Source organism: Merops nubicus, unplaced genomic scaffold (genome assembly GCF_000691845.1).
Source record: "Merops nubicus isolate BGI_N331 unplaced genomic scaffold, ASM69184v1 scaffold16043, whole genome shotgun sequence".
Taxonomy (NCBI): Eukaryota; Metazoa; Chordata; class Aves; order Coraciiformes; family Meropidae; genus Merops; species Merops nubicus.
In genome coordinates this window covers 19,582-32,226 of record NW_008601093.1, presented here as the reverse complement: position 1 = coordinate 32,226, position 12,645 = coordinate 19,582, and the positions used below count along the sequence as shown (strand labels likewise).

At 38.1% G+C, this 12,645-nt stretch overlaps 1 protein-coding gene across 1 annotated transcript in view; it reads left to right on the top strand.

Annotated features, from left to right (window-relative positions):
- The window catches only part of LOC103770629 (fibrillin-2-like), a gene marked incomplete at both ends in the record, with an annotated part of 45,553 nt that overhangs the window by 14,823 nt on the left and 18,085 nt on the right, over positions 1–12,645 (top strand). Inside the window, 4 exons of the mRNA XM_008937898.1 lie at positions 4,170–4,295; positions 6,749–6,901; positions 7,675–7,908; positions 8,764–8,901. Coding sequence (XP_008936146.1) covers positions 4,170–4,295; positions 6,749–6,901; positions 7,675–7,908; positions 8,764–8,901 — 651 coding nt within the window. The remainder of the gene's footprint in view (positions 1–4,169; positions 4,296–6,748; positions 6,902–7,674; positions 7,909–8,763; positions 8,902–12,645) is intronic.

The window sequence follows — 12,645 nt, the reverse complement described above, 5'->3', positions numbered from 1 at the left end:
AAAAAAAAAAAAAAAAAAAAGTGGTACCAAAATGCAAAGAATCTTTTAATAGACACAGTTCTATTTCTGTTTTTCCTCCTCTAATGTGTAATATCATTACACTGTGTTATTCAGATTTGATACTACCAGGTATTACTATAGACTATAGCTATTTTCAAGGACCTATGTTTCAGAACTCTGCAGTTGAGAGCCCCTTTTCTAATACTTTTAATTCAGTTGCTCATAAAATCCTGCAGTAAAAGTCATGAATTCTGGACAACAGGTAGCCAGGCTGAGTTTTCCTGTGAGGAGTTCACCTATTAATACTCACACCAGCAAAGTTTATGCCACAGATTTAAGTTGGTTCTCACATTAAGACTGGCTTTCTCATCTTCTGTGTAACATTGGAACAGCTTGGAACAGCAGCCTTTCACACCACCAGTGTTCTTCACCCTTAAGACAGCATCTGCTCTTACTATCTTCAGAGCGTTTTCCCTGAGAGCATTGATTTATGTGTTTGGGAGGGGGCAGGGAGGAAACTGAGTAGCATTTTCAGTCAGCCATCCTAAAAATTACCTGAGGTAACAATTTCCAGTCAGAGGTAACAGACATCTTGTTGAAAGACTTGCGCATGCAAAAACTAAGGAGGTCGAAGGAGAGACAGGGATTTAGCTCAGAAACTAGTGAAACAAAAAATCTGCTGATTGGCTACTGATCCAGTAACTGAGAAAATTATTCTTCTACAAGGATTCTCCTTGTGTGGGTTTTGTTTTGGTTTGGTTTTTTTTCCCCTCTGTGTGGAGAGGACAGTGGAGATTTCCTTCTACTCTGATCTCTGCCCAGATTTCAGGAATACTTCCTCCTTTTCTAGCTCCCTGCCATTGTTGGAAAAGAGCCCTAGACAGTGTTAAACTCCTGTGTATGTAGCCAGGTGAGAAGGGTGTTCTACATCCTGCAAAAGTGCCTGACTGTTTCCTTCCTATGTCTTTCACTTGCCAGACAAACTACTTTCTCACTACCTCAATGAGCTTTGTACTGTATGACCCAACTAGTTTAGAATTTGGTTTTCTTTGGTAGAAGCTCAAGTGTTGTGTTGTGATGAAGATTACTGCCTTCAAAGTAGCAGGTTACCTGTGCCAAACAGTGAAATGAAGCGGAAACTTTGAGTTTTCAAGTCCCTGCTGGTTTTGGTAGTTAGATTTTTATAGATTAATTTTTCTTGTATTTTTTTTCTTACATATAGGAGCTGTGGTTGTACCTCAGTTATCCAAAAAAAAAAAAAAAAAAAGCTATGAAACCTACAAGACTTAAGACTCACTCCTTATGAGAGTGGCTGAATGAAACAAATATTTTGAAAATGCTGTGTAACTAGTTCCAAGCTCAGAGATTCCTAAATTTAACTTGGTCACATATCACTGGTGTCAGTTGCAACCAGCTCTGTGCCATCCTATGTGTGTGTACAGTATTTGCATCTTCAGACAGTATTTTCATGCTGGTAAATTGTGATCACCTTGCTGCCGATACCTTTATCATCAGTGTCTCTTGAACTTTAGACTTAGCTGGAATTTATTTTCGCAACCACTACAGTACTAATTAAAAAGCATAGTGTATTATTTCCTTGAGGCCAAAGGTGTGCTGCAAGGGATGGTAAAATAAGGGAGTTTTCTTGAATGAGTATCCAGTGAATGCCATCAGGAAGGTATCACTTTCCATAAAAAGTAAGCTTTTTCCACAGAGTCCTTATTTCGTCCAGTTTTCTTGCCTGTCTTTCTGACGTGGTGTTTCAGAATGTGGGTGTGTACAGGAGACAGTATTCATGTTCAAAAGACTTTTAAGGATTGTGCAGGACCTGTACTGCATGACAGATCACAACAAGGCATGCAGCCAGTTCCGGTTCCATTTTGGTTTACACATATGGTTTCATTTCATTGGATTAAATCAGATGGTAAGCAGTTCACCACATTATATATATTGTCTTTAATATAGTAAATTCATGCAAGATTTTGGAGATTTCCTGGAGAATTATTTGGTTTTGATTTATACCATAAGTTGGAATTCTGGAATCTCTGCAGTGGGTAGAAGTCTTGCTTTTCACAAGTCCGAAGTGAAAGCACTGTTTTCCAGAATTGTTTTGATTTAGCAAAAACAGAACTTTCTTTTGTACATAATTGAGCAGATGTCTAAAATTTGAGGAACGGCTGTTGTAATTTCATAACTATTTTAATGTAAAAGCTTTAAACTTTTTGCATCCTGTGAAATGCTTAAATAACCTTATTAGAAAGACAAAAATTTCACTTCCTCTGATTCTGCTTCATAGTGTAAAACAAACCACAAAGGCCACAGGATGCTTTTGTGTATGAACTAGTCCTAACTAGTTTAAACCAGAAGTTTAGACCTGTTACCTGTGAGATAAATTGCCTTTTCTGCCGTGACACTGCAAATGACATGTCAGTGGGAGAGGGAATATTTTATTCATACCCTAACCTCATGAAGAACAGTTTTCACATTCTTAGTGGCCTTGTGTCAAAACTTAATTTTCCTTTCAGTATGTTATTGTCCTCTGTAGATTCATATCTAAAGGGAGTCTTTATGTGTGAAAACAGTGGGGAGTTACTTTTTTAATAGTTCCCTGTGGATGCCAGGTCTTTCTGCCACTCTTCCTTTTCTTTGAGTTTTCAGCCTGGAGAATGTAGCAAGTGAGGGACTAAAGTATAGATCCCATAAAGGGTTGCTAAGAAATAACACCTGCTAAAGTTCATTTCTCAAGTAGTCATTCATCTTGAGAGAATTTCTAGTGTGATAGGTCCAGGGAAATGTTAGATCTCTGTAAATGTGAAAGAAACTGTCTGAGGCATCCCAAGATTTTCTGACAAGGACTGTGAAGACCTTCACAGTGTCGTCACAAGAAAATTTCTGTCATATACTCTTTCTGATGCTTCTTCTGCAGTATTTGATGTGATCCAGTCTGGGTTCAACAGTCTGACTTTTTTGTTTTGATTTTTGCTCCATAATATGAAAGCTAGTTTAAATTAATACTTTTACAAGAAAAAATACTTTTTTACAAACAAATCAAGACAACGTCTTGTAGCTATGACTGCCTTTGGTACCCGGCCATGCAAAAGCTGTGGCATCATATAATTTTGACTGGAATGCATAGCACATCTCAAGCTAGTTAGAAAGTTGGCCCATGTTTTCCCATATTCTTTCAGAATGCCTCACATGTTAAACCTGGACCACAGTTCACTTTCACTGAAAGCATTAATGTACAGAGTTCACTCAAAAGCATGATTAGGTTATTAAAAAGACCCTGAAAATATTCATATGTTCAAAGATTGTGACAGTTGTAAAATGAAGTGGTTACTTAAAATGGCTTTGTATAAAAGGTCATGGTGTAGTCTTTACTCCTGTGCTGTTCTTCCCACGTGTATTTCTTCTTCAGTTTGCTCTGCTGCACTTCACATCTTCTCCTCCTGTCTCTTATTGCCTCAGCTCCTCATTCTGCTTCCAGTTTCTGCTGGGACAGTACAGAGCACTCTCAGTCCTGGTGCCGAGTGCCCTTGCAGCCCTTTGTTACATACAGCGGCTCGTTCATCAGTTGATGAAATCTCGCTTCATATTTACATATCGAATTGTTTTAGTATTCAGATGAGTCCATTGCTTTTAGTTAGTGAAACATCTGAATGGATTAAGAACATCTGAAAAAAAAGGAAAAATGGAACATGTTGTTGCATTTGAAGAGCTAGGCCAAAATTCTTGCTTCTAGTTGGAGTATTAGAAGGTCAGAAATCAGCCAGATCTGATGAACAATATTTATCTGGTCACAGAAGCCCAGAGCTGTCTTACTTGGCTGCTGTACCATCCTCCTTCCTTTAGCTCAAAAGCACGATATGTGTTTTGGTATTGCTTTGTAGCTGTCCTGTGCTTCCTAGAGATGGCACTTGGTATGTGTCATTTACAGGGAATGCCAGACTGCTTTCCTGTCCTCTGCAACTTGAAGTGGTGCACCTTTTGAACGTGTAAGGAAGCCTGCCTTAGGTGGAAAATGAAATTATTTGCAGTATGCAAACACCAGGATTAGGTTATTCAATCTGAGCTGAATAACAGCTTCATTTCAGAAAAGCTGTCTTTCCCTCTTTTTAATACGTTCAAGTGGTCTGCTAATTATCCTATGTTGTTTCCTTTTTGGATAGATGTTGATGAATGCAGCATCATCCCAGGAATCTGTGAAGGGGGTGAATGCTCTAACACTGTGGGAAGTTACTTCTGCATCTGCCCACGGGGTTATGTCACATCTGCAGATGGCTCCCGCTGTATTGGTAGGTATTCTATACCCTGTAGGCTCTCTTTTTATGTAAACAGTAGATCCCACTGTTGACTATATTGTAGCCTGAAAACTTCTGCCTGAGATTTGGATCTCCTTAGGCAAAAAGTCATAACTATCTCTTTGTTGTCTGGGCAAACATAGGAAATGTCAGTTATATTTGTTTCTCTATCCTGCATCTCATGAAACCAAATTATAAGTTCACTGTAGTTCTAAAGAAGCAAACTTTCATCCTTACTTGCTGTTTCTCGTTGCATCTCATGTAGGTTCATTTATCCTTTAAAGACTAGTATAGGGTACATACATAAAGTCAGAAGGCATTAAGATATGCTTAGGTGTGCTGAGGTACCACTAATTTGGCTGGAATGGGTAACAAACCAAACCAAATATTAGATTTCAGTAGAAAAATTTATTAAAACCTCTTTCTATGTTATAGAAAAGACGTATGCTTATTTTCACACGTGGTAATTTCTTTTATACAGCTGCACGTGTCAAAAAAATAGTATAAATCATTCCAAGGAATTAACTAAAAACATTGCATACCAAGTGTAAAAACATTAAAAATTGCTAATAGTAGTATCTTTTCTACATCCTATATTATTTGTATTTCAGACATCTCAAAGCACTTTGTTCTCATGTTGGGAAAGGGATGGGAATTCTGAAGGGATTTCTGAATTACAGATAAGTGATGTAAGCCAGTAGCAACACAAGACCTACAAGTGATTTCACATGTGTAATTTTTTTCACAATGTAGTCAGCTTTTGTTTTCTAGCGCAGTCTGAGGAATGCCAATCTTTAAATACATTGTAGCTGGCCTCAGGAATACTGAGAACCTGTGATTTCCAATAAGATCAACATTTCTGCGGGTTTTGGCATGGTTTGCAACCAAATTTCTAAAGTCATCTCTCTCAGTTCACATGAATCACATGCCCTAGTCTGCTAAGGCAGGCCTTTTTGCCATACACTTTCCTTCCCTTATATGAAAATATGTCTGAAAGTTCTTGTGCTCTCAAATGATTGTAGTATTTGAGTGTAAATTGTATACTCTAGAAGTATAACTTCTCTTTTACTTAAGAGAAAAATGAAAAGTATAATCCTTATTAATACAAATTATATTATTCTTCCCAGTTTAAGCTAAGTGTTTCCTTTTAACAAAAATATCAGGATGTATTCAGTTATTGTAATTAATATGATGTCTTTCCAAATTCATTGAACTTTTTTCTTTGTTAGCATTCAGGAGTGTGACAATAAAAGATCCAGAATGTATCCTTGAAGGATCTAGAACATAATAAACACTGACATATTTACATAGGGTGGTTTTCACATGGCACTACTAAGAATACTGTTGTACATTCAGTCTACTGGGCAGAGAAGACTGGGTATCATTTTCTCAGTCAGATGTATCTACACCAAGGAAAAATTAATTAAAAAGATTTGCTGACATCGCTGTTGTTACATGTCTTGATTTTTACTGTTGTAGGCTACATTTGTATTGGCTTACATCTTTTGTATCTTCCATATTTCCTCTTAGCTTGAGCAGACTTTAAGTTTGCGTGTTCTATTAATGCAAGGCTAGTGCCACTACAAATATGTGATCCTGCAGTAGAGCCAAAATGTGGAATACATTGGTGCTGAACACTCTAGATAATTATTTGGTGTGTTTTGGTGTATCTTTGAGTTTGGTTTTGTGGTTTGGTTGTTTCTGGGTTTTTTAATACAACATTTTAAAAATTTTAGTTTGAGAGTCCGTGTTACTATTTTTGGTTTTCTTTTTAAATTAACTTCCAGATTACCAGCTAATCACGAGCCAGCAATGTGCCATTGTGGCCAAGAAGGCAAATGGCACCCTGGGGTGCATTAAGAAGAGTGTGACCACCAGGTCAAGGGAGGTTCTCCTTGCTCTCTACTCTTCCCTGGTGAGGCCACATCTGGAGTACAGTGTCCAGCTGTGGGCTCCCCAGTTCAAGAGAGACAGGGGAGGTACTGGAGAGAGTCCAGTGAAGGGCTACAAAGATGATGAGGGAACAAAGATGACTGGAACATCTCTCTTGGAGGAAAGGCTGAGAAACCTGGGTCTTTGAATCCAGGAGAAGAGAAGATTGGGATGGGATCTTATCAATGCTTATCAGTATCTGAAAGGCATGTGTCAAGAGGGTGGGGCCAGACTTTTCCGTGGTGCCCAGTGGCAGGACAAATGGGAATGGGCACAAACTAGAACATAGGAAGTTCCATCTGAACATGAGGAAATGCTTCTTTACTTTGAGGGTGATAGAGAACTGGAACAGGCTGCCCAGAGAGGCTGTAGAATCTCTGTCTCTGGAGATACTCAAAACTCCCCTGGATGTGTCCTGTGCCACCTGTTCCAGGTGAACTGGCTTTAGCAGGGGGCTTGGGCTAGGTGACCTAGTCTAGAAGTCTCTTCCAAGCCCTACCATTCTGTGATTCCAGATCAGAGGGCAAGTACATGTTTCTCCAGCGTAGTGAACGGCCGCTGTGCACAGGAGCTCCCCGGTAGGTTCACCAAAAGACAGTGCTGCTGTGAGTCTGGCCGATGCTGGGCCATCAGGTCTGTTCCAGAGATGTGTCCTGTCAGAGGATCTGGTGAGTGGTTTGTTGCTGGGTTGGCATGTTTTCTCCCTCTTGCTGTCCATTCTAGTTGGGATGGAGGTCACTAGAATGTTTTAAGCTGTTTTAAAATGTAGGCTAAATGGAAAAAGAAAGGAATTAAATTCTTATTCATTCATGTTTTTAATATTTATGTTACCATCTGTGAACCATGTTTCTTTCTTCTGGACTGTGATTGTTTGGGCCTAGTTTCTTTAACATGCTTTTGTTGACTTTGGAAATAGTTCTTTGCAAATGGGAAAGATTTTGTGGTCAATCTCAAAGAGGATATGACTTTGAGGGTCCACTGTTCATTTTGATTTAAAGGAACAGCTACTTTCTTCTTCCGTTAAATTTTGGATTACTTTCTACTAAAAACTTGTCAGTCTTTCATTTGTGCTTTCAACTCTGCTCACAGAACAATTGTCCATATCCCTGGTGAAATGTATTTTCAGTTTATCTATATCAAGATCACTGAGTGACCAAGGAGCTACAGTGCTGCTGGCAGCATATCAACAAAAAGTTTTCAACAAACAGTTTTAAATTACAATATTTCCTTTTATTATTTTTAGTGTCCTTTCTTAAACACCGCCTGTCACAATCATGGGATCTGCTTGAGATTAGGAATGGGGGAGGGAACACGTAACATCAAAGAAACAAGGCGTTGGTGTTCTGTTTTTTGTAGCATATAAAGGTGTTATAGCTTCCTTGTAAGCTGGCTCTGAAGGGATGATTTACTTTATGCCTCTCTGTGTGTTTCTTTTTGATAGATGAACACCGCAGACTTTGTGTGGTTGGTCCTCCTGCTGGCGGTGATTCCAGAGGTGGTGGGACAGGAGGAAACGGTTTCCTTCCTGGTGGCAATGGCAACAGCTATGGCCCAGGAGGGGCAGGATTCATTCCCATCCCTGGAAGCAATGGTTTCTCCCCAGGTGTAGTTGGAGCAGGGGTAGGGACAGGTGGTCAAAGTCCAACTGGAAATGGCCCAATAATTACAGGGCTAAGTAAGTACTTACATTCTTGTATCTTGTTTCTCTCTTTTTCTTACTCCGTCTATTTTTTTTTTATTTTTATTTTTTTTCCTGCTTAGTTTTTAATCTGGAAACATGAAATGGCGTTCTTAACATGTAAAAATGCCTTTGTATTCAAGGACATTTAAGAGACCTCTGTTGGTAACATTAGGAAGTTCAGGAGCCCTTTTCTTGGGAAGAGTGCAGGAGTAGAGGTTTTTTGCTTCACTTGGTTACAGAGTCCTTGAGCCTGTGCTGTCCCTCCTGAGCTGTCTTGGTCAGTACTAATAAAACTCCCAAATTTCTAAGTGTTCCAAAAAACCGATAGAGTTTAAAATATACTGTTCTCTTTCCATGTTCTTCCAAATGTAAAACTGACCTGTTCTGTGGTAACACTGCCTTGACTGAAAGCCCAAGATTAATGATATTCAGAGGGAAGTCTCACATATGTGAAGTTGCTCATAACATGTGTAAGCACATCTCTATGATCAGAACCATAAAATTAATAAAATGCAAATAGTTTTATTTAAGACAGGTACACTGCAAATAGTAAACAGAAAGGAACAGACTACTTCAGCTTTCACCTAAATTGTGGTTTATTCATGAAGCCACTGACAACATAAGGCTATACACTTAAATGGTAAATCGTAATTATGACAATTTGTCTAATGTGGTTTTTGTTTTTGTTACTTTACTGCTGTGTGAACAGATAACACTTTTAAAAAATACTGGATTTGGTGGACATATCTATGCACCTGATAATGCACTTTCTTAAAGCAAGTATAATCTTCATATTTACTTCTATTTGAAGACATGGATACTTGTCTCATGTTCTGTTTTCTTTATTAGCAATACTCAATCAGACTATAGACATCTGTAAGCACCATCCCAACCTTTGTTTAAATGGACGTTGTATACCAACCCTTTCCAGTTACCGATGTGAGTGCAACATGGGATATAAGCAGGATGAAAATGGGGATTGTATTGGTAAGTGCACATTTCCTTTGATGTCCCTGTTTCTTACAATGTTTAGCCTCTCTGGTTTCCTTTCTCAAATCAACTATATACTGCAAAGTTTGTGAGTCCCCTTGGCTGGGCCATTCTCTTGCACCAGAGAGCTCAGTTAAAGCTGCATTGTTCCTGACAACTGTTTGTATATGCTCTTCTTAAGAAATCTCTATTGATGGAGATTTTACCACTTCTTCAGGCAGTTGCAGTGCTCCAATTGTTGAACTTTCAGAAAGATCTAAGAATGTCTGATCTGATATAAACACTGTTTTGGAAAAAATCTCATCTTGTTGGTTTTTGTCTTATCCACAGTACGTAAGGAAAGCAGTTCGATACCTTTTCCTTTGCACTTTTGTGTACTTGAAGGCTGTTACTGGTTTTATTCCAAATTGTCTTCTATGTTATAGCAAGCCAAACTCTTCCAGCCTTTTTTGATTGGTTGAGAGTTTTCTGCACCTCTGGTCTCTGGCTGGAAAATTCAAGAGGCTTAGTCTCTTGCTGCATTCTTGGGCCTCAGGAGCTGCCAGTGCATTTTAAGAGTCTTCCATGGCTGTCCTTTATAGTGTATGGAGAGTCCTGGCACATTTTTACCAGCACTAAATTTTGTGTTGCTGAAATCAATAACATTTTCAACTATGGCGGACATTGAGTCTTGAGGAAATGTCATGAAATGTGCTGAGCATCTTCTGAAAGCTGGCATATTGAAGTAGTGTTTCTTGATGACATCTAGTTCACAGAGTGCATTCATATCCTTTGTTACTTGGCAGGCAAGTTGAAAATACCATCTGAAGCACACAGATGTTTGTTATCTATTTGATAGCACACAATGTATTTATTGTATCTTTATTTGTTTTGCTTTCTAAGTTCAAATGAAGAAATAAAGATGAGTGATGAATAAAATCTGAATATATGGTTGTTACAAAGCTAGCAACTGAAAAAAGTGAAAAGCCTTTCTAAACTGTACTTTTTGAGGCAACCATTCTGTGTTTGAATCATTAAAAAGCAGTGATAAATAACATTGTGGTAGATCATGATTGTACTAAATTGTTGCTCATACTTATAAAGAATTATTCTGCATGAAGAAATGTGCTGAAAGAGCACATAGCTGTGAAAAATAAGACTATATACCATGGAAAGGCACAGTGTGTCCCTATGATAAGTTCATATTAAAGTAAGACAAATCTGACAGAGGTACATCGTGCTTCATATGAGCAGATATTATAAAGGTGGCATGTGAGTAAGTATCTTTTCACTGTGGCAATTAAGATTTAAAAAGCCCTTATTTTAAATGTGCGAAACAGGAAATAAATGGCAATGCTGAAGTAAAAATTAGTATGGTTTGATAATATTACAAGTATTTGATTATTAATCAAATGCATATATTGATAATATGCCATATGTGAGTTAAGAGTCTAGGTAAAAATGGACTGTGGAAAATAAAGGCAAGCCAAAGTAAAACATTATGTAGGCAGTAAGGCTAACTCCTAAGAGGTAACTCCAGATTAAATACTAGGAACTAGTACTAGGAGATACTAAGTAAGCAAACCAAAGGCCTCACCTAAGCTTGAGTGACCTTTCAGTGAACACCAGTTTCAATAGCCACTGTCAAAAAATAAATGGTTCTGTGTCTGTGGCTCCTTTTTGGCTTCCCAGCCAAAATGACCAGATACTACTGTACTAATTTGGTTTGAGAGTGGCTTTTGGGATTGGTCCAGGACAGGATATAAGCTTTCTGCCTGTTGCAAGATGCTTCATTCATTCTGTTTTTGTGCTTCTTTATACTTAGGTTGCAGCAAGTAAAGCTAGATGGATTTAATTTAAACTTTTTCTATTTTTCAAGTCTCATTGAAGAAATCATGCATGAAGAGATGAGCTAGGACAACCATCTGTGGTTTAAAAGGCCCATCAGGTTTACATGTCTGGGTGTTGAAATTGATTGGCAGTAAGATATAATGTGTTCTTAACAGCTGGCTGGCATTCTCTTCTGTAGAGTCACCCTGTAGGCCACCAGCTTTGCTGCTCACCTTCCATTCCAGGCTAATAGTGGTAATAGTGAAGTTGTAACAGATGATCAGTTCGAGATTCAAGTGCCTGAAAACTGTGAGACAAGATTGATAGCTGCATCAAAAATAAATCGTTGACCTGTGTCAACAACTTGTGTTAAATTCTTGACACACAGTTACATGCACAGGAAGAAGGTGCATTCACTTAGGGAACTTAGCCTCAACTTTGTAATGCACACACCAGCATGGAGAAGTAGTCTGAAAACTGAGGTAACTTTGGATGCACTGGAATCAAACTGAAAATTTCAGCTGATTTAACAAAGGCAGGAGATGTTGTGCCAGCTGCAATCATGTCATAGATTGAAAACAGGGAAGAAAAAGTGAATAATGGCTTCCAGCAAGTTTAAGGGTCATTTTGCATATTTTTTTTCTTCATGAAGCAAATCAGTCTTTACAAATTATTTTGACTATTCATTGGTTTGCCTTTTGAGTAGCTGCTTGTACGCAGAAGACTTTTAATAAAAGTGTTCTTTATGAATATTTATCTTAGATAACCCAGCTTTGTTTCACTGTTATTTTCTAATAATATTGTATAAAGTAATCAGAGTGTCTTAAGTGCCTCAGTGATTTGAGGATATGTGAATGGTAGTTGCTATAAACTGTACAGAAAATTGTCTTGGAAATGTCAGCCGGAAATTAACTGCATGGAATTTCTGTGTGTAGTGATACGTATTAAGTCTAACTAAGATACTTTGCTCCTTACTGGAAGAACAGTCTTGGGGCATTGGAACAGCACAGTTTCACTGCATGGGACAAGGTTAATCATATATAAATGGAACAGTGTTTCCATACTGCTCTATCCTTTGTTGCCTGCTCCCCAGGCAATAAATCAAGAAGCCAGAAATCATTAAATATTTTTGTATAGGGTTAAAGACAAGTCTTATCTCAAAATTATCTCGCCAAATAAAAAAAAAATTGCATTGCATACTGCTCTATAACTTAAACTTCTATTATGCTGCGCTCGTGGTGGAACGTGCCTGATCAGTCAAGGACCATAAGTGCCCTCAGTGATCCAACACTCGATGGTCGGTCCCTTTCCCCAAACTGATAGACAGATGTAATATTATTATCTTTCCTTAGTTCACTCTGTTTATAACAACTCTGGATAAAAATGCAGAGACTTCGATATTGGAAGAAAGCCTGTAGCTGTACTGTGTTGAATTTTTCTTGTTTTGCAAGTTCAAACTTCCATATTTTAGATTCTGTAATGTATCTTCAGACTTATTATAGTAAGTCCTAAGGGAGTTTTGAAAGTTCCATACTGTGTCTAGTGAAAAAAGTGTTTACACTTGAAAACAAATATGGGTAAGTGTCACAGATGGAACACAAAGAAGTGGGGGTAAGTTTGATGCAAGTGGTGAAAGAGAAGTATTTGTCATTGAAAAGGAGTGTGCTAGGAGATAGAATAAATGGGTTAAATATTTCTGTCTCAGATGTTTCCTTGTTTATACTGCTGGAATATGCATGCTTGCAATGCAAAGTCAAAGCCAACAACTTCTTTGTATTTACATATCTTTGCTATTTCCCTCTTTTATCAGGAGCTTATTAAAATAAGAGCATTTTAAGATGCATATTTTATATGGAAATCATCTGATGTACATGGCTTTGGAAGGATTTTCTAAGCTTAACTCAGCTCTTTCATAGAGGAACACTGCATTCC